This window comes from Lagopus muta, chromosome 12 (assembly GCF_023343835.1).
Source record: "Lagopus muta isolate bLagMut1 chromosome 12, bLagMut1 primary, whole genome shotgun sequence".
Lineage (NCBI taxonomy): Eukaryota > Metazoa > Chordata > Aves > Galliformes > Phasianidae > Lagopus > Lagopus muta.
The window spans coordinates 3,157,189-3,179,727 of record NC_064444.1 but is presented as its reverse complement, the minus strand read 5'-3'; the positions used below and the strand labels follow the sequence as shown (position 1 = coordinate 3,179,727).

The window sequence follows — 22,539 nt, the reverse complement described above, 5'->3', positions numbered from 1 at the left end:
CACATGAAACTTGAATATGGGGCTTGCAAGATTCATTGCTCCCCAAAATCTCTGGGCAACTCATTGCTCCAGCACTGACTTTTGACAGTGCTGTGCATCCTCCTTGCAAAGTATCTATAGCTGCTCCTGGAGCTATGGGAGGTGGCCTTCAGCCATCAGCTGAAGACCGAAGGACTTTGTGGGATAAGGAAAGCTTTAAATTTTCTTCTCCAAGCTACTGAGTCTTTACCTACTCTCAATGCATAAACTTCAGTTTGCATCACTCCTTTGACATAAAGAGGAAAAAACAGTACGGTGGAAGCGGCTTTCACTCTAGGTAGGAAAGATGAAGTTCAGAGCACCAGGATGTATGTGGACAGTAAAGGAGTTGGGATTTAACCACGCTAGAAGTGATGATTAAATTAATCCGGCATTCTCCTTTTCTCAGCTCTTTAAGGGATTTATATCAGGAAAGTAACAAAGGAATGCCACAGTCTGCCAATAATGTAATTAAGGAGGCAAGTCTCATCTGAGCTTTCTCATGCCAAAGAACTTGTTGAATGTAAGTTGGGAAAAAAGCTCAAGTCTTCAAAGAAAAGATAGGGATACTGTGAAAAAGTTATTGAATTTTTAACTGCTTGCTTCCTCCATTCTCCATAACACTCTCAGACCAAAGAAAATGCAAATGATAAAATAATTCAGCTTGTTTGAGAAGACTGAGCAAAACAAAAAGTGATTTAATGGGGCTGGATACACTCAAGAACAGCTTAATGGCTTTGGAAGACAGGTAGACTTGGAAGCGGATCTGGGCTCATTTCCAGTCAACTGCAAATATTTGTCCCATGCTTTGGAAAGGTGCTAAAAGAATGGTCCAGATAAACCAGATGTTCTTCTTTGGTTTGTGCCCTTCTGGAGTTGTCCTGATAATTATTTGGAGAGTCTTGTCTTTTCCTCTCTTTTGCCTGAGGTACAGCATTTTCCCTTGCTCCCTGTTTCAAGGCCTGACACTGGAAACTTCAGCTAAAAAGAGAGATCAGTGAGAAACCTTGACCTTTGTAATGCCTGAACGGTGCTGGGGCTCCAGTGACCCCAAGTGAAGACAAGTCTGACAGCCTAATGCAGGGGCAGCCCCTCACTTTGACACCTGTGTCACACCATTCAGTGTAGACTGGTAAAACATTTGTGATTCCACAGACAAAATCCACCAAAGTCACAAAGTCACCAAAGCACAAAGTCCACCAAAGCACTTCTGTGCTTAATGGTCTCTAAGATACCTGGAGCACATTCTTCTTCTCCTCCTAATTAGATACCTATTCACAGAGGGCTTAAGCTGCCATGTCTGGAGCTAGCCTGGATAAAAAATATGAGGACTTGCTTGGTAGAAATTATTTCCATTGGAACACGTCCAGAACTGCTGCAGATTGGAAATCTCTGAAAAATGAACCCTAAGGAAGCCAAAACTGTGCCGAGGGGGAAAAACATGAGTTTAAATCTAAACTCAAACTCTGGCAAGCTGCGTACCTGCTTTGCAAATATGAAGTAGCCTGCAGCAGAAGGATCTATCATGTACCAAGAGACTGTAGATAAATAGATGTGATGATGTTGCTGCATTACTTTGGGGGAGTGGAGGAGAGCAGGCTGGGAGTTATGAGCAAACCAAAAACATGTTGGAGATGGAATTCTATTTTTAAATTTATGTATAATTCCATTATTATATAGCACATGTAATTATATAACATATAACATCTAACTAGAACATTGAATGAAAACTGAACAAAACATTTCCAGCGTATTGAATTCACGTGGTGGATGGCTACAGCAGCTGCCTTATATAAGAGAGCTGGGAGTGAACTCTCATGGGAGTTAGAGATGTGGCCATCCTCACGCCTTCCAAGTAATGACAGAACCCAGGTCTCTACAGTCAGGTTGTTAGCACTGCTTCTATTCTCTGCCTGGTGCTAATTGGGTGTTTAGAGTTTTTTGCTTTGTGCTTAGCTAACAATTTCCAGATTGTTTTGCTACAGAAATAGAGACACCCACTGCCAAAGTATCCGTGCAATATTCAAAACATTGACTTTGTAAGCGAGATGTCACCATTTCTCATGCTGCTGCTCTCCTTAGTATAAACACCACTCATCCTTCTCTGCTCTCTGTCTCTGCCCTGCCCAAATAGTTTACTGCAGCTGCACTAGAGCAGAGCCTGGAAGCACAGTGAGAGCACAGCACCGGCTGACTGCAGCCGAGGCACAGTGTATCTGAAGTACCTTCATGTTCCCCCTTTATGTCAGGAATGGGAAACACCATAATAGGCAACATCTGTGGAAAATGCAAGTTGCTGTCATCCTAAAAATGAGCGGCTCACTGGAGGACAATGACTTTCTCATTAAAGAGATTCTATTCAGATGAAAAGTTTTGTGCTGAGATAAAAGATGGAAAATCTTGTATCTCTCCCCATCTGCTGAGCTATTCGGAAGGAATTCAGCTGGAATACTAAACCTTTCTGTTCAGGTCCATCACTCAGAGACCTCACACAGAGACCAGAGGGGAAGAAGCCCCTTCTATTATACTTCTTCCCACACCTTCAAAAAATTAAGCTATCTGACTGCTAAAAAAGTGCCTTGCTTTGCAAGGAAATGATATAAGCCAAGATGCAAGCTATGAGATACCTCCTGTTAATTAGAGGCATGTAGATCAAAACAAGGACACTCTCTGATGTTTCCTGGGTTTTTCCTGCCACACCAAAGCTTGTAGGAGCTTCCTGACTGCCCAGAAGGCTTTTGGAGAAGGCTGATCCCCAGGCATTTGAGGGCATGTGTGGGTGGCAGAGAGCAGTTCGTGGAACTTTCTCACAGGAAGGTTTTGCTTTGCAGTGCTAGTTTTTTGTCACTCGATTTCTGACTTTGGGATGGCACCTAATTTTATTCACAGCCCAAGCCAAGAGGGGATTCAAAACATTGCCTAGGGAGAGCACAGGGATGGGATGCAGAGTCTGATCTCTGTGCAGGCATCAGGAGCTGGTAGTGAATGAGATCCAGCCCACTTAGCACAGCTGTTGGACAGGAGAAAGCCTGCAAGTGCCCTCAGACCAGGTGGATGATGGAAACATGTGTGCTGCATTCCAGGCAATCTGCTGAAGGACATGAAAGGGAATGCTCCCAGATAAGTTCAGTCTGCAGTGGTTCAAAACACAGTTGTTCATCTTCAGCCAGCTTTAGATAAGGCCTTTATCAGGAGGTCAAAGGCAAGTGGGATTTTCTATAACTTATTTAACCCTTCTCCTTGGAAGAGAAGATAAGAAAAACTGTCTGCCTTCTCATAGCAAACTCCTTAAGAGCAATGGAATAATACATCAAATGTGACTCTCAGACTCCCAGATCCTTGGATCTCATGTAAGAAATTTGAAAGCAATGTTACCAGCTTCAAGTCTTAGTGTCCCTGTATGGCTGTAGAGCTGCAGCAATGCTCCCTGAGCACAGAGGTTGTGTGGTGATGGAAGCACAGCCTGAGGTGCACGCCACCATTAGCTATTCTGGAGAGATTTGGTGCACCCCCAGAGCTGACATAATGAGACAGAGCTTTTTCAGAGCTCTCGAGTCACTTGCATTGTGGTTGTTCATGGAAAATCATTTGCTGCCTTTGCCAAAGTGCTCATTGCCTCTGAGCAGCTACAGTGGGGTACAAGGGAGTTCACCTATGATGGTGTGTGGGAAGCTGAGGTTAAAGATTTCCTCTGCAAGCACCACGATGGTGTATAAATGACATCTGCCTGGTTCAGTGTTTGCAGGTGCCACTGACAGGCACGCTGTGTATTAAGTTGCTATTTCTGGATGTAGGCAGGGCACTTTTGTAATGGGAAACTATCTATCTCAGGGTTACAGGCAGGCGAATTTCAGACTTGCAGAGATGCAGCCCCCAAACCAAACTGGCCTGAGCAAGCCATCAGGGGTCAGTGCAGGGAATCAGACACCTCCAGCCATCAAATAACCCCTGCTTCAGTGTCTCGTGTAAGATCCCTATTTTCCCAATGGTGCATGTCTCTTAGCTGGGTTTATGTGTGCTCCCCACAATTGCATGGTCCCTGGCTCTGACTTACGCCTTACCGTGGTCCAAGCAAGATATCATGTCCCCCATGGTCTTCCTGATTTGAATCCCTAGAGTGCAGATCTGATGTTTTAAGCAGCCAGGGTTCAGCCTTTCTGCTCCTCGGGACCCCAGCCTAGCTGCTACACAGAGCACAGCACAGGGCTGTGAATTCGTTGTCAAATCCCTCCGAACCCACAGAGAGACATTAACGCTCCACATCTTTCATTTCAGGATGCAATCTGTCCTCCTGGAGCATTTTGCTGAGATTTCCAGTCCGTGACTCAGCTGCTGTGGACTAGAACTATGGTTCAGAGTTCTACCCAGGGGGAACTCTTCGGACTCAGCAGAGCTTTCCCCTGGCACACAGCACTGCAGAGGCTGGCAGCCTTCTCCCAGCAAGGTACCTTTCCCCTTCATAATGAATGCCATGTTTGGATTATATGTTTTAAGACTTCCTGCTAATTTAGTTAGTGGGACGTAGTATTCAGGAGAGTGCTTCTCTAATAACATTCATCTGCTTAATTTATGTCTCATACGCAATAAAACTAGTTAAAAGCAGAAACACTTTTTATTGTTCCTTATAGGCCTTTCCAAATGGACTGAGGCCACATAACATTGACCTTTTTGTGAGGACTTTAGGCAAGATGCTTAAGGAGAATCACCTGCCTGTGTTCTGTATTGCTTTGATCTTGTATTTCATCCTGTGAATTCCTGTGGGACCTCACTGGTAGCACACATCTGGCACAGACACAATGGCCAGCTCTTCCTGCTCACAGAAGGAGCAAACCCACACTGAAAACCCAGATTTGGTGTTTTCCTGTAGAGCTGGCCCTAAAATAACCCTCTGGGTGAGGGGCAGCAGCATCTCCAGTGTTACCTCTCAGGGACATTGTAATCTTCTCACGGCTATGCCCATCCAAACACTTGGGTGTGCACCTGCAGGGGTCTGCAGTCTGGTTTTGAAGGGCATGGGGAGAGGCAGAGCATGCTGAGCTTCCCTTTGCACGGGACCTGTTAATATCAACAGCCTCGAGCCTGATTAACCGCTAGGAGAGCATTGCCCTGTGCTTTTGGCAGCAGGACTGGTGCAAGGATGGTGAGGAAGCAGCAGGCCTGTAAAATCCACAGATAAAGAACTGCAGCAGCGCCTGGCATGAAGGTATGGTGATTGTGTCATGCTGAAATGAGTCACCCTGTGCTGCCGGAGCTGTGTGCTTTGAGGAAACTCTCTTTGACATAATTGTTCCTTAAAAGTCAGATCTTTCTTCTGGGAAAGGGGAAGTCTCAGCTTGGGCTGACCTGCCTTGCTTTTTGGCTGGACAAAGGCATTTTTCCTGGCTGTACAAACACCCCGTGACTTTTCAGAACCTCCCAGAGAACATTTTTAAAAACCATTATTAATTCATTCCAATCAGGCAGCAGAAGTGATTCCAGAAGAGCCTTTATTCTCCCAGCTGGATAAAACACCAGCCCTTCAACACGCATTCATCTCCCTCAGCTCCTCCTTGCTGTAACATATGATGCTGAAGGTTTCTCAGGTCCTGGGGAGACGCTCAAGTCTCAGCCATGTTCCCACATCATCATCTGACTGCAGTTCATGTGACTGCAGAATCTTCCCCATTGAAGCCTTTTGTGGAATGGAGATTTGCACAGATCCGTACGTGGAAGATGACCCTTTTCTTAGTGATGAATGAGGCTATCTCATTTAACATCCTTGGAGACAGCGGGAATTCTGTGTGAGGAACTACACCACAAATCTTGAAGCAGAGATAACTTGGCAATGTATGTGTGTTCCCTGGACAGGTATAAGAATAAATGGTTTTATGATAAATAGCACAGCTGGGCACTCTGGAAACTTGCACTAGTACAAAATGTGCTTTCCGCTGGGCTCCCACCAAGTTTGCACCTTGTCAGTCAGGCTGGTGGGGAGCATAGATTTTCATTTTAACACCTTCACTGAGCTAATTGCTCAGCACTAATACACTACCAAAGCACTGATATACTACCCTATTCACCTTTATACTTATCTCTTTTATTCCAGCTGACAGGACTTGGGAAGAATGCCTTGCCAGGGACCACCAAGGAGAAAAATTTCCAAAAGCCAAGAAATATATTCTGTCCAACTTTTCCAGCTAAAGCAGTTTTTCTTAATGCTATAAAAAAATGAAATCTCTTGCCCATTTTCCAAGACAGGATTGGGGTAGAAATGTGTGAGGAGTGGAAATGGGTGGTGTGAAGAATTCTCTATCAGATGTGAGGGTTGAACATTGAAGCACAAGGCTTCAGCTCAGCCTGCACTGTTTGTAACCCTTGGGATTCTGGCCACAAAGATAGGAAGTTTATTTTCAGCCAATCCTTTACCTATGCCTCAGTTTCCCCAGCTGGTAGTTGGAATAATCCAATCCAGGCATTGTGTGTGGTGCCTTGGGAGGTAAAGATGAAAAGTGTAATGTGTGGGAGACATACATACCACAACACTAGCTTTGATTTCATATGAAGATCATGACTATCTGCTGGAATATGTTCTTTCAAGGAGAATCCACACTTCTTCAGCATACATACATACTGTAACTGATAGACAGTACTTTCTCCTGCCTAAATGGCAAAACTTCATATCAGCCAAAATTAGGGCCAGTAAATGTTGTCTGTAGTAGCTATTAATCTTTGGAATTAGTTGTTCCAAGTCCAGATTGCAAGTCTATGAAATGAACAACAATGAAATTAGGGAGATTTATTGTGAGCAGCTATTTCACACTGGTTTAGGTTTCAGCAAGAGATCAGACAAGTGAAATAGCACAAAGACTAAAATTAAGTAGCAATACTGTAAGAAAAAGCCTTGTTTATTCTTCTGACCTAGCTATGTCATTTGTCTCTTTACAACTCGGCAGTCAGAATGCTGGTGGGAGCTCCTGGTTGTGCTCGAAAGGTGCTTTGTCAAGCTGCAGATATTAACATTGCAGGGAACAAGGGAGATTTGTTTTTAAGAAGAATTGGTGGCATCCTGTTGCATGAGACAAAGCCCTCTGAGCGATAACAAATAAAGCCACAAATAGAAGACTGATGGTACCGATATATTCCTCTGTGGATATACTGAGCGTGCCTTTCAGTAACTCAGCACAACTCCTGATTTCAGCTGACGTTTATGTATGTGCTTCTATCTATGCACCAGGTACCCTGCTCTCCTGCTCTTTGGCACCTACCTTTGTCCCTGCCCCGTGCGTGATGCATTCAGCCTGATCCCTTAGGGTTATCCCTTTGGACACCCAGGCACCTCAGTGTCCATATACGTGTCTCACACCACACAACCAGGCTGGCTGTCCCTCCCATGGTCAGGCATGGGCTGACTCATGGCCCCTTCCTCACTTTCCATGCGGTCATTTCTGAAGCGCCTTCCTTCCCAGTTCCCCACCCGTGCACATGGATTTATTTTTACCCATTGACCGCATCTTCCTCTTCTTCAAAATCATTTGCAGAAAGCTAACGTCAACTTGGTTTAATTAAAGCCTCTGCATGTTTATCATGTCTTTAAGTCATTTCCTTCAAGCAGTCTTCATACGAAGTTCTCACTTTGTCAAAACACGATCCAAAACCACAGCTTGGGGCACAGTGGGAAGCGCACAAAGGGAGAGCTGAGTAGTGGGGAAGTTTGGGTGAGCTGTTTGCTGTGAGCCCACCCCTCCAAGACCTTTATTTCCCCCTGCGGCAGCTGTCATCTGATCCCACGCTTTGGCTTTGAATGGGACTCTCTGAGGATGCCAGATGTTGGGAACAAAGGTCTAAAAATAATCTTTCCAAGTAATCTTCCCATCTATCATTCAAGGAGAGCGTGTGCTTTGTGTGAACATGTGAGCCGAGAACCTGATCTAACTTTGTGGAAAGAAGTTCAACAGCAGCTCCTGGCTTCTGCTTGCAGGCTCCTTTTTTTCCCCCCTTTCCCTTCCCAGAAGCCGTGCAGCACAGAGCTCTCCAGCCAGCAGCCCTCACGCTCCCTCCCTCTCTCTCCCTCCCTCCTTGCCAGCACTGAATCGCCCGGATCCTGGGAAGCCAAGCTCCCTGCTTGATCTCTCATTGGGAAAATGGATTCCAGGATGCTGTCAGACCTGCATTTCTGCAAAAAGATCTTCGCTGTGGCTTTGTGTGTCTTAGTTCTGCTGGCAGACTCAGGCTGTGCAAGGAATCTCTGGAAACGAGCTCTGCATCTGAAAATGACAGAGAAATACGATGTGAGTAGGCTGCGGTGGGGCGGTTTGGGGGGCTGGGTGTGCTCACCGTGAGATGGAATTTTGCTTTACGTATGTGTTTTAGAATAAGGAGAGTTTGAATCCACACCCCAACTCTTTTATAAAAGGGCTGCATGAAGTTTCCCAAGCTGTACGAAACTTTTGCCACCTAGCTGCTGTGATAGGAAACTTGTGCAGCGTGCCGAAAACACATCGGTGCTGCAGTCATTGCTGCTTTTCCTAGAAACATCATAGGGCAGCAAGGGAAGGAATGGGGAATGCAAAATCGATGTATTTGGGAACAGATTTAGTGCAAAAAGAATAATGTCATTATCTCCAGAAGGGTTCCCTGCCCTGTTCTTCCACTGCTTTTTGGGTTAACTTTGGGGAAATATCTTCAACTGGAGCACTTCAGTGACTGCCCAGTATGTCAGAGGAGAGCAAGAGCCCTGTGTTATTCACCAGTAGGGGACTGAGCACAACCACCTCTTCCAAATCTGCCATGGAGTGATAGCACTGGAATTGAAACTGGAGCAGCAACAAGTTACTGAGAATAGAGGAGAAAAGTGTGCTGAGTGTCACTGTGCTGTGACTGGGCCAAACGACTGCGAGAGATGGCCGTGGAGGAAAGGAGAAAAGAAATAAGATGACTTGCTATCTGACTTTCAGGACCTGTTGCTTAAAAAGAAAAAAAAAAAAGAAAAGAAAAAGTAATTTGAAAATCCAACTTACTCCCTTAAGAGCCAACGCTGACCCAAAGCTCCTGCTACTCAAATGGCATGGGGACATGTCTCAGGCTGTCTGTGTTCTCTCAGTTAATTGCATTTTACAGCCATTGCATGTGCATAAACGGCTCCTTGTGTCACGGGAGGTTCCTCCACCTGCCTTCTGCAGCCACGCACAGCAGCTTTGCGTTTTGAGTGGATGTTTTTTGGCCCATTTCATCTGGAGCGATATATCTGGGAATAAGTACCGTTAGTCTGTGTGACTGCTGCCTCAGAAGTGTGACGTACATCATCTGCCCACGTTGGGTGACATGAAATATGGCCCTTTCCTCAAAACTTTACAGGAAAATTGTGCTAATGTTTTAAAAGGTACCCCATTATTTTCCAGCCAGAACTTTGTTTCGCTGCAGCCTCCCTTGGGTTGGAGTGTCTGCTCTGCAGTTTATTCGGAAAATGATGAAGTGAAAAGCTGTGTTTCATCCATAATTGCTCATTGGAAAGCATATTTATTAGTATGTTCCTCTGTCGTATTTCAACGTGAAGCTCAAATTCAGTAGGATCACAATGTCAGTGACCCAGAGAAACAGGACAGGAGCAGAACACGTATTTACATGTTGATCTTCAGATAATGTGCTGTGCAGAGGCACACAGTCCGCTCCCCTGAGGATATATCCTCCTCTTTCAATCCGTGCTTCTTCAAAGGGCTGTTTTTTCTGGCAGCCATGAATCCAGGTGCTACTGATCTGGCAAGCTTGCTAGAATGGCTCGTATTGACAAAAACGTTTTATCTAGGGAAAACAGCAAATGCCTTTCTGTTTCCTTCTCCTCTTTTGTAAGGAGGAAGGCTGTCCTCCCTCCATCCTTCTCTTCGCGAGAGCCTTTTTTGGCAGCCCCCGTGCATCAGAGAGGCTTTCTTTTCTACCAAATGCTCTCTGTTCCCTACAGTTAGGACAGCAGAGGCTGCGGGTGAAACAGCTGATGGTGAGTCAGTGTAGGGGGATAACAAATGGAGACACCCAGAGGGAGATGGGCAAGGGCTGAAAGGGAGAAAGGGGGAGGTGAGAGGAAGTGGTGTTTGAATCCACATGGTTTAGAGGGCATGGTGGTGATGGGTTTGTAGTTGAGCTTGATGACCTTAGTTGTTTTTTCCAACCTTAATAATTCTGATTCCATGAAAACATCCAAGTCCACAGCAGAAGGAATGTGTTCACTGAACCAGTGGCTGCAGAACAACGAGCAGGTGTTGTGGTCAGGAACTGCCTTGGAGTTGTTTGTTATGGGCTCTGAGGAAGGGTTTACTTGGTGACAAGGAGTTGGGTGGGAATGGAGACAGGGAAAAGAGAGGGAATGCAGTGAGAAGGAAAAATGGCAGTCAGAGTGCGATGGAGGAGTTGGGCTTCCAGCTTTTAGCAAACTTGTCTATTTTACAGCCAGAGAGACCTCACTAAGCACAGTGATTTGCAGCTGGGGTTCTGCAACTCCCTGCACAGTCGGGGGAATGCTCCTGGAAGGCAGAGAAGGGAACTAGCTGGGAATGGGCTTTACTTTGTTATCAAGACACCCACATGTCTATTGAGAAAACCTGGGACAGTCTTGAATTTATTCCAGTGTCAGCTACATCAAACATTTTAGGAAAAAATCCCCCTTTGCAAGCCTTCTTGTACAGATTTCCAGTAATGAAAGATTCCTTGCAGCTGCTGTAACGTTCCTCCAACAATTTACTTACCCTCCAGCTAGCCATCATACATCTGCATGGAGATAGGCTCTTTGTCTACCAGCTTAGCTTACTTATCCTGTGCCTAGGAGTAATGTGTGAGCAGAGAACTTGGCTTTGACACAAGCCCAGCACCGAGTTTCAGGTGCACATAACAGAAGAGATGCGGGATTTTTTGGAGGCAGGCTGCATCTCACAGTCACTATTAAAAATACAGGTTGAAAGTGAGTGGTTGCATTCAGATTTTTCCTGATCGTGTATGCTGACTTCCAGCATTCTTAGCTGAACCCTGAACTTTCCTCCTTACCTTCTGTCTGTACAGCTCTAATGCAGATCTTCCCATAAAAATGATTTAATGGGAAGCATTAATGGGGAACACCATAGGAAACAATTTGCCTCCTGAATGGAAAAATATTCCTTAAGGGAGAAATTCTGACAGTTGTCACAATCTGTAAAAATGATAAATCCAAGCTGTGCTCCAAGCAAACCCAAGGTCTTAGGAGAGCTTTTAAAGGAGACCTTGCAGCCCCTACCTGGAGCCGTGTGCAGCCAGCTGTTTTGTGAATGAGGGAGTCCTGTTTCCCACTGAGAGTTCAGCAGGCATAAACTGATGGCAATAGTTTCATTAGACCAAGTCCACGAAAATAATTTATTGGCCATGAGTTTTAGAAAGAGGGGGATTAAGAGCAGTAGCACATCAGAGGAAATGGGCAACAAGGTCAGAAGTGCAGAGGAATTTGGCTGAAACTTTTGCATTGTTCCCCAATGGAAATCTCATTCATTAAGCTGACTATTCATTGTGATTTTGGCTTCTTGGTTTCTGAATCATCTGTAAAGCCACTGCCGTAATGCTGGGTTTTTTCCTTCCATGTATCCATTATTTCCCAGTTTTATTTCGATAGCTGCCTCTGAGCCTGCAGCTGACATTTCAGTAATAAAGTGGTAAGCTGTGACCTTTTGGGATGCATGCTCCCTCAGACAAGGAGATCTATGAAATGTTTGGAACTGCATAGATTTACTGTTAAATGCTATCTTAATATCCTTCGGGGGCAATTTCATGTTCACTGTGTGTAAGCAATGAAGGCAAAAACAGAAGGAAAAAAATGTATTGGCAATGGGAGCTGGCTGATAGTGGGCACAGGGCAGGAGGCTGTGGTTTATGGAAACATAAATAGCAGTTCTGTCTCTCACATGCAGACTCACACACATAACCAGGTATAGATGTAACCAGGATATGGATTTTCCTTCTGTACACCTTCTTCCATAAATTAAAACTTTTCTTTGTCCTGACTGCTCTGTACTCATGCATTTCCTGACTCACTCACTGCAAAGCAGGCAGCTGAGAAATGTGCTGCTCTCCATTTCTCCCTAGCTGTCACTCAAAGAAATGGGATCAGCTCTGATGGAAAAGCAACCACGTTAGTGATGCCATTATGTCCTACATACGATACGTGGCAGAGCACGGCAGTAAAACTTCTCCCACTGTTAGCAGAAATAATATGCGTTGTTATGTCTTTTGGTGCTCAGCTGGGCCAGCAGTCTGTCCCTGGGGCAGTGGCCCCCTTTAGAGATCCATCAGGGAATGCAGAAGTTTTGCAAGCAATCCTATGAGATGCAGTGACAGTCGATGTTTGTTCCTCCGAGCTCTACACCATACTGGATGTATTCAACCTACCAAGGGAGTGTTCAGCCTGTGGATGTGGGATGAGTGCAGGCTGCCTCCTGGGGCCTCTCCCAGGACATATTTTTGGGCAGTACATGTGGTGACATGCTGTTTTGCAGAGACACACATGCTCCACAGAAGCCGTGTGGAGCTTTTGGCAGTTGGAATGCAGAACAGCTAAAGGAAGATATTAGTCTCATCAGATGTATCCACAGCCTGGTGTTGAAATTTTCTGGAGACTCCCTCGAGGACAGTTGCACCACATTGTTTCTTGGAATAACAGCCCCAATGGTTTGTCACTGATTTTGAAACACAAGGGTGGTGGGGCCCAGTACTTACAGAGCTCTTCACCCAGTGAGCAGGTGGCAGCTCTGTGTTCTTCCTTTTGCTCTGTTAAAAGGGCAAATCCAGAACTTGTCTTTTGATTTGACTAGAGCTTGTTAATGTGTGTTAATAGATCTGATTTTTGCCCTTTATGAGCGCTGTGTGATGCTCTGGAGAGCTAAGCTCAAGCTTAGCAGTTTAACCAAGGGTGAGAAAGGAACAGGCTTGGCTGATTCAGCTCTGAAAGGGGAGCTGGCTTCTTGCTGAATGCCACCGGCACGGATAATATCTGAATGCTGCCTCTTACAAATGTTCCTGGTAAAATCCTGTGCCTGTTAATCCTCTTTACATCTCCCTGTCTTTTCTGTGTGCAGTGAGCAGTGGGGCTCCTCTCTGCTGTAGCTCAGCACAGCCTCATTTGCTTTGTGATGAACTGCCATCGCCCCCACAGATCTCACCCACATCACCTCTGGTTTTAAGAATGGTTTCCAATTTAACAACTCGAGACCCCACAGAGGACAGGCCTGAAAGGCTTTGTACCTCTCCCTTCCATGTTCTGGTCCGGAAGGATGGGATCAGGGGAAAAGGAGCCTATCTGGGAGACAGGCACTACCTGACCATTAGCTCCAGGTCACTCTGGGGATGTAATCTCATAACAAGGCATAACAATGTCATCATTTCAACTGCTTTACCAGAGGAGCATTTTGGGATGCTTGTCACGATGATGCCCACTTTTAAGGATTTTTACCTCCTCGTTGCCATTGCAGTCACCTTAATTACTAATGAACTCCACACAGCAGTCTGATGGCTTGGTGTTTCCAAAGAAATGTGCTAATGTGGTCACATATCTCTGTCTCCAGCACACTGAAGTCAGGGCTGGGGAAACAGAACAGTTACTTTTCCTGCCTAGAAAGTACCTGAGACCAACACTGAAAATCCTTCTGTTTCAACTGATGGGATGTTTGGTATCCGCCTTATGCCAAACCTTTGTTTCCTTTTCTTTTCTTTGCAAGGATTATGAGTACCCTCTTCATTCTCACAGTGCCCACTACCAGAAGAACGACCGCTGCCCACCTCCTCCCCAGACCTTGCCAGACAGAGCCTGCGAGGTGCCCAGCTGCCGCTCCGACTCCGAGTGTGAGAGGCACAAGCGCTGCTGCTACAACGGCTGCATCTACGCCTGCCTGGAGTCTGTGCAGCCCCCACCAGGTACTGCCAGCCAGGTGTGGTAGAGAGAAACGTGTACAAATTCTGGTGGGCATCCCCAAGCGTCACAGGTTGCCAGTTTGAAGCATCCTTTGAGTGGGAGTCAAGGATATAACTTCGGTTCCACACTTCTGATTCCTCGGAGGTGAATTTGGGGTGACTGTTGAATCCAGAATGAGCTAAGATCAACCAGCTGATGCTGCACAATGTCCACCAGTGCAAATGAAGCCGGTTATTTTCCTGGGATTATATATTCAAAAATTTTAAAGTACAATCTCAGTCTGAGTTAGTGCTCACAGGAGCCAGGCAACCACCTCGTCTGTTCCACACAGTGGGGATGGAGGATCCATTCAGATCTGTCCTTCAGGATACCAGCAGCTTCATCACTGCCAGTTGAAGAATATATGTGATTTTTTTCCATAGCAGTGTGCCTGCCTCGACATTGTGGTTTCTTGTTTCTTTTACAGTTTTGGACTGGTTGGTTCAGCCCAAACCTCGCTGGCTGGGAGGAAACGGGTGGCTTTTGGATGGCCCAGAGGAAGTCTTACAAGGTATAGTACATTTCACTGTCTTCTCCATGAGATGAGTGATTATGCAAAAGGCAGTAAATAATATATTTGTCATACAGCTTGCCAGTGTTTTTGACATGCTGGAGCTGCTGGTGTCTGTCTAGGGTTTCTGTTCATATAACACTGTGTTGTGCAGGGAAATAGTTTCTTGTGCAGTAAATCAGTTGCTTTTTATGGGTTTGGCCGGAAATCCTGTGCTAGGAGAGCCTGATCAGATCTGCCCTTCCAAAACCAAGTGCAGCACACAGGGGAAACCTTGGAGGCAGCAGAGCACTAGGTGTACTCCTGGGAATGGGATTTTTATCCATTCTTGAAATAAGTAGAATTATATATATATATTTTTTTTTTTAGAAAAAACTTTTTTGGTATACACAGTATTTTCTACCAGCTGCCTGATGAACCGTGGGCAGACATAAATTAGGAGATGCCATAGCCTGCAGTGGCCTCCTCACACTGCTGCCCTGGGATGGGTGCTCAACCCCAGCTCTTGTGTCAAGGGAATGCATTAAATAAGAGCCTTGGCAAAGTGCTGCAGAGCTGAGTGAGGCTGACATTGCTGGGAGCATCAGTGCTTGGGGACTGCTAATGAGATTGGACTTCTCAGTTCCATAGAGAAAGGACTTCTTTTAATTACGCTTTTCAAATATGAAACATATTTCAAAAGGAAGCAATGAGACAGTAGGGAGGCAGGAAATTTTCTTCTGTGAGGCATCTTGAAATGTATTGGATGCCTGAAGTTCTCAATTTCATGATGGAAAGTCTGTTCCAGCTTTTGATCAGCTTTAGTCAGACTCGGGTAGTGCCAGTAAATTACCCTCTTTGGTCCTACACAGATGCTATCAGACTCACTGAACCTTGATTCTCATCCATTATGGAAACACCCAGTTCTTCAAGAGAAAGTTCTGCCTCCAGCTGGTTGGAGTTGCACTTCTAGAAATAAGATTAAATGGGTCCCTCCTCATCCATCCCTGTCACGCTTGCATTATTTATTCTTATTTTGTCACCTTATCTCAGCTCGAGGGAGTAATTGGTGAAGTAATGCCATCAGTCATGGCATGGGAATTACAGCAGAGGTTCTTAAAATTAAAACTCTTGTCAAATGAAAGGGTGGAGTGTCCTGGCATAGCCTGTACACTTCATGTATGCAGATACAGCCTGTGAGACCTGCTTTACTTTCTTATTCTGCTCCACACTTGCTGGATATCCAGAGTCAAGGTGCTGGAGGCCTCTGTAGGCAACAAGGGGTGGTGCTGCTGTACTCTACAATGAGTCACATCTGAGGTTCAGATTCTTCAGTACCATACTGGGTGTGGAGCAAAGAACAAAGCAGCAAACTGCCAGCTTCCTGCTCGTATTTCCCCAAATTCCTCACCCAGACCAAAACAATGGAACAGAGGTATGGCTGCTTGGAGGCAAGAGCAGCATGGTGAGAGCACCCACGAGAGACCACCAGTAGTGGTTTATTTCCACTGCTGTCCAGCACAGAGCCCACACAACAGGCTGTGCATAGGGTGGTGTTACCATCAGTTGGGCTGGTCTGCACTCCCCATGTTGAGTTGGACACATCAAGTTTTGTGTAAGGTGTGAACTTGATCTTCCACTGTGCCAGATGTCTTTGGAGGTGTTAGCTCTGTGGTAGCCTTGCTTGGGAAGTAGTCTGAAGCAGTCTGGGGAAGCATCCTGTCTGGGAGGAGGCACAGAAGAAAGTGGCTGTGCTGTCCAATTTTGTTTACCTGTGGGTGATAAAGCCACAGTTTATGACCTTCAGGCTTCTTTTGCAGCTGAGGCCTGCAGCACCACTGAGGATGGCGATGAGCCTCTGCATTGCCCCACGGGGTATGAGTGCCATATCATCAACCCTGGCAACACAGCTGAAGGAATCCCTAACAGGGGCCAGTGCATCAAGCTCCGTGGAAATCCAGGTCAGTTGACTGGAAACCTTCCTTCCTTTCTTCTTCTGTCAAGCAGACACCAGTAAGATGTGGGGTTTGGGCTTTGGTTTTATTATTTCATATCTTTTCCTTTATTAACCTCCCTAATATAATATATAGCTGTGCGGTTCTTAAACATTGGCTACTTCTAGGAGATTAAATAACAATATAAATGGTAAACAAAGAAAAGTCATCTGGAACTTGAACTTTGTAGATCACTAATAGCCAGTTTGAAATTTAAGCAGATTTCCTTTTATTTGTGGAAAGCTGTGATTCCTTGACTCATAGCTGCTGAAAAGGACAGAACGTTACAGTAGCCCACTCAGAGGATGAAGGCTGGCTGGTGTGTTGTCATTATGTACTTTCTTTTTCAGATGGACGCAACCTGAGGCATAAGTATTACAAGGAGTATTTTGGTAAGCAATTGGCATGAAAGCCTCATAGTTATTGCATTGTTTATGGTGAATTTGCTGCTTGTGAAATGAAGGTCTGCAAATAGCAAAAAGATATTCTTTAATCTCAAGGCTCCGTGCCTTGGTCAAGAAGGTTTTGTTTTCAGATCTGCATTGCCTTGACTGTGGGACTCTTGGGAACCAGTATTGCCAGCTGTGACACACTGTGGAATAATACAGCCTTCTGCTAGGGGTTCCCACCTAAGGGCTGAGAAACACCCAACCCTACAACCTTTTGTTATCTGAAAGTATATTTTTGGAGCTTTGGTCATGGCTCTGGATTCATTGCAGATAGATACAGAACTCAGTCAAAAACAGTCTTTTTTCCCAAGCAGGTTAGCTTTTTATTTTTAATCTGTATTTTTTTGCTGCAGACTAATCTGCAATCTGACCTTACAGAGTTTTGTTTTACAGGCAGCAATTCCAACAATGTGGTCGGCTATGTGAAAAACCAGCAGAAGCATTTGGGTTAATCAAAAGTATGCCTGGGTAAGTGTGTGTGAGAAAAGGGAGAGCTGGGTGGAAATCGTTGGTGCTTAGTAAGCACTTATTTAAAGAAAAAGTTGCCTGAGGCTGAAATTACCTTTCATCAAAACACCACTGTAAGGACAGCACCTTCATCCTTTGCACAGATGCATACCTCAGGCTCTAAGAACAGAGCTCAAACACTTCTGCAGACAAACAGATGGTGCTGTAGAATTATCCCGAGAACCTGAGGCATTGTGGGGAGAGCTCTGCAAAATGTTCGTGGAGAAGTTGATGTCTTTCCCAACTTCTACTCTCCTCCTCTCACTTTTTCTTCTAATTTCACAAGGTGAACCTGATTTTCTTGAGAACCCCTTGCTGTCAAGGCATTTAGAGGATGGGCTGATCTTCAGGGTGAAGAGTGCTGCAAAAATTTGTGAGGTTTAAGACTTCAAACTTTTTATTTAGAGGCTTCTTTTAACATAGGTATGAGTGATACTGCAAGTAAAAGCTTTATTCCAGGTGGATTGTAAGTAAGAGTAAGTCTTGCTTATGCAGGTGGATGACTTAAAGGAGTAACTTCATGTGCATGAACAGTTGTCCTCAACAGTGTGACCAGTTCAGGCAAATGAACTCGTGTCTGAACAGACCAAAGCCGGCTGAAAGTGCTCCATTGCGTTTTATCAGCCTTTGAATTGGGCAAGACTGAAAATATTTATTATAGCAAAGATTCTGTTCCAGGTTGCTATTCTTAACACTGTTAGCTTCACTTTAAAACTAAGTTAAGTTTAATGGCAGTTATGAAAACAAAGCAGCTAATTGTGTCTTTCTTGTACCTACGTCAGGATGACTATTAAGATTCCTTGGCTACGTAAGGACAAGTTCTATACAAACACCCTCATAAGGATAAATATTTTAATTCCTTTATTGTTGTTTGAATTTTCACCCAGCTGGACCACTCTATTAAGCAGCTTTCAAGGAATGATTTACTCAACAGTTACGTTTTGGAAGAATTCTAGTCCCAAATCTCCATGAGGCCATCTCCAGCATTACCCTGATCCCCACCCATCAACGATAAAGACTTTGAATTTTCAAGAAACAGGATGAGTCCAGATTTTAAGCCTGTCAGCATGGGGAGGAATGTGATCCCTGAAAGAAACCACACCGTTTATGAGCTGCCTTTCCACTGAAGAAATGTAAATACCACAGAGGGAACACCTGCAAACCACAGTGCCCTTGTCAGGCTGCTGGCACACAGCCTGCTCTCTATGTGTGTCTTAGGTGACCAATTCGGATTTCACTGTCAACACAGCTGAATAGCATAAAAATATTAAGTAACATGACAAAGTCAAGATGAAGACTAAAGGAGCTCTCTACATCAGGTCCAATCCCTGCCTATCTCAGACAGCTACTTTACGTGAGTCTTCTCACAAGCATCAGGAAACCAGATTTCCTCTTAAATCTTAAGGATGTGGGGAGGCAGGAGAAAAACAGGTTTTTAAAATATTTTTTTTAACTGACTTTCCTTAAGCTTCTCAGTCTGGTGAATTGTAGGCTGTGAGCTAATGAATAGATTTCTTTCTGCAATATCTAAGCTGTTAGAGACACGTGCCAACCTTTTGAAGTTGTTTTAGCCACCTGAGTTAATACTCCCAAATAATGTGTCTGTCCTTTTGTACCTGCAAAACCTCAGCAGTGGGGCTGAAGTCTGGATTATTTGTGCACATCTTAGAAAAGCAAAATCAGGATAAATACGTGCATTCAGAAGGATTGTCTGGCAGATGGGCTGCTGCTCTCTGGATGTCCTGTACCTTTATGTCAAATCCATGAGTCCTTAGGGTCATGTTATTTGTGTTTTGGCCTTACAGCTTTTTATAGCTGTTTAGCACTGTGAAATGGAAAACACATTTTCTGTGAACGTTTTCCATTTCTACGGATGCTCCTAAAGGGATCATAGCATTTAATTCTGACAAATCAGTCAAAATTGCTAGGCAAAGGAAGGTATTTTGGCTCCCTTGCTTAGCACACGTCCCCATCTGCACGCATAAAATTAGCATTTGGGTATGCAGAATAGTAGCAGTGTTTATAAATACCCAATTCACAAATACAAAGTGCTTGCTTCCTCCCACAAACTGTGAGATTTTTTCCATTCACAGAATGGCTTAAGCTAAAGCTCAGATGCTCATAAAACACTTGGTACTCTGCATATGACATTTGCAGCTGGAGAGATGAAAGTTTCCAAACTGCTCTCCGTTTCCTTTTGTAAACAGACGTGTTCCTCAGTGCTTTATGGAGCAAAAGAACAGATGAAAGGCTCCACACTTTCCTAAATCTTTTCATTTGTTGAATTGCTTTCCACTCTCCATTCCTTTGCTCCAAGCTCTAGCTATTAAATGCAACACCACATTGAGACAGATCTACTTCTATAATTTTATCCAAGAATACACTTGATTTTAGTGGATGCATTCAGTGCAATGGCTGTTATTTTGTAGCAGGAGAAAGCAGATACCTGACAACTTTTCTGGATGAGCTGGTAAAGATATTTTTCCAATTGCAAAGAGTTCCTGATGAATTTCTGTTTACTGGATGTTATCAAAGACGTCTCCCTTCCTCGTGGTGCTATTGTGTTTGCTTCTTCAAGTTAATTCTTTTTAAGTTATCAGCTGTCAGACCTGGCAACAGAAGCTCCAGAAGCAGCTTGTATAAATGTTGTGTTTTCGACAGCGCTGTCCATCGAGTTGGAAGGGAAGCACACACCAAATGATTGTCTTCATCTACTCTTCTCTCCAAAGACAAATGGCTTAGCAGCAGTTTCACGAAGCTCAGTAGGAAATAGCGAATGTAGGTTGTTTTCCTTGTCCCCATGTACACCTTGAAGCATGTTTGGTGCTATGATCAACTTCACAAGTATCACTGCAGGCAATGCCTGCAGTCCGTTGGATCCTGACGCATCACTGCTGCCATTGCTGGAGCTGCTCTGCCCCGTGGGAGCTGAGGACCAGCAGCAGAGCCGGGTGGGCCCTTCCCCATGCATGCATCCTATGCTTGATGGGTGCAGGTTCTGCCACTTTGGTGCTCAATAAAAACGTGACCAGGATATTTTCCAGCTCTGCCTAGTTTTGGTTGTGTGTTCTTGACAGGTGCTTTGCTTTAAATTCTGAAAAGAAAGAACAAAGTTTAAGGAAGCTGAGGAAACACAGGAAGACAGTTTTCTCCAAGGGAAGGGATGTGTCAGATCCAAAAATACATCCACCACCACCAGTGTCCTCTTCTGGAGGGACCACCTCTGTGGGGCAGAAGTTCCTAGAAACTTCTTCTGCTCAGGCTGGTGGAAAGTGCTATGAGGAGAGCAGGGCTGATGTGAAGAAGTCTATAAGGTTGAGACAACGTACGGAAGAGTCTTTGGAGCCTTGGCACACATAGCAGGACTTGCTCATGGGGGTTGTTTGCTCTACCATTTCACACTGTGTACTCAAGCTGGACTTTTCTCTGGAGGTGGTGTCAGGTGAGCATCGATTGCCTCTGGCAAACTGTGCAAGAACGAAAGAGGTCGAATACGCCTGCCTTTCATTTCCCTAATGGCAGAGAGTCCTGACAATATGGTTGTGAAGCACTTTGTGTTTTAAAAGTTACTCCTTTTTTTTCTGATCACAGAGGAGAGCTCTTTGCTGGACTCACAGGGTACAGCAGGGAAAACCTAAAAGGATTTCAGCATTGTTTAAAGCCCGTTTAAAGACACCTTCTCTTGATGAGTCTACAGAGGTTGAGCCCTATTTCTTCCCATCATTTTCTCCTTGTCGTTAGCTTGTGCAGACAGAGTATCAAGAACCTTATGGGAAAAGCTGTGCAGCAGGAACAAGGCCTTTTGGCATTTTCCGTGCTGGAGGCAGGAATGATGGGGCTCATTGCACCTGGCCAGGGCCACCCCACCAGACAGGTCTCCCAGCTTAAGCAGCAGAGGCTGTGCGAGCAGAAACCAAGAGATTTTAGAAAAATTCCCCTTTCCAGTGACAAAACGAGGGGCAGATCTTGAGTATTAATGAAGCCAGGTTATTATCTGCCCTGTGTCAACAGCATTGGAAAACATGGAAAGGAACCATTGCCTATATCTTAATTTCTTGCTGTTATAACAGGTTGCGAGCTTTCAAGTCAAAAACCCCTCTTCTCTGCCACCCCTCGCTGTGCACAATAGGCTGCACAACACACTGCTCTCTTTTTCTCATCAAAAGAGATTTTTCATTTGAAGGATGTGCCAAGAAGGACCCATGTGGGCAGGTCGTTGTTCCCACAGGCAGCAGTTGTTATTCTGCACAGGGGCATGGGAAAAACTCGACCTGAAAGCAGAATATTTGGACACCTGAGCAGCAGCAAACTCCATCATCCCATGCAGCAGAGTTTCTTTCCCTCAAGGTGGCAGAAGAGGAGCAAAAGTGTGACCAGCCCAGAATATGGAGAGGGAAGCAGGTGAAGGAGGCTGAGCCACCCTCATGCTGCAGAGATCCTGCACCCATCCGTAGGGCCTCTGTGAAGGAAGCAGCCCTCTGTGGTACTTAGCCAGCTTTCTGCCTATGCTGCTTTGCTGGCAAATCTTCCTCTGGATCAAGCCTCCATGCTGCCAGGCTGGGGTGGGATATTGATTTGTTCCCCACAGAGGGGCTCACAAGGGGACTGTGCTTGTCTCACACAAGCCAGAGCCCAAAATGCTCCGTTTTGGACAGAAAGCAGCACCCAGAGGTAACTTTTCAAGCTCGCACATAGAATCATAGAATCATAGAATGGCTTGGGTTGGAAGGGATCATACAGTTTCCATGGGCAAAGGTTGCCATCAGGTTGTCCAGGGCCCCACCTCCAGGGATGGGGCATCCACAGCTTCTCTAGTAACCTGTGCCTGTGCCTCCCCACCCTCTGAGAGAAACATTTCCTCCTCACAGTACTAAGAAATAATAGGAAAATAGGAAATAATAGAAAAAACTGTAATTGCTATGGTGTTTTTTTTTTCTGTAGTGTGAAAAATGTGTTAGTCCAGAATGAAGAAAAACAGCTTGTATCAGTATTGCTTTCTTTACATTATAGCCTTGATTCAGTTTAGTCCTGGCCAGCAGTTGGACTCCATGATCCTTGGGGTCCCCTCCAGCATGGGATATTCTACAATCCTGTGTCACCTGTCTGCCTGACTTCGGTGCTTAGCACCCAGTGGGTGCCCCAGTG

General features: G+C 45.0%; 1 protein-coding gene across 1 annotated transcript; it reads left to right on the top strand.

The window, feature by feature from the left end:
- Window positions 1-7,777: 7,777 nt before the first annotated feature.
- WFDC1 (WAP four-disulfide core domain 1) lies at window positions 7,778-20,439 on the top strand. The gene is made up of 7 exons (XM_048958987.1): window positions 7,778-8,285; window positions 13,722-13,917; window positions 14,382-14,465; window positions 16,265-16,405; window positions 16,789-16,830; window positions 17,281-17,355; window positions 18,282-20,439. Exons 1-6 carry the CDS (start codon window positions 8,139-8,141, stop codon window positions 17,337-17,339), a joined length of 669 nt encoding a protein of 222 aa, XP_048814944.1. The 5' UTR covers window positions 7,778-8,138; the 3' UTR covers window positions 17,340-17,355; window positions 18,282-20,439.
- The last annotated feature ends 2,100 nt before the right edge of the window (window positions 20,440-22,539 follow it).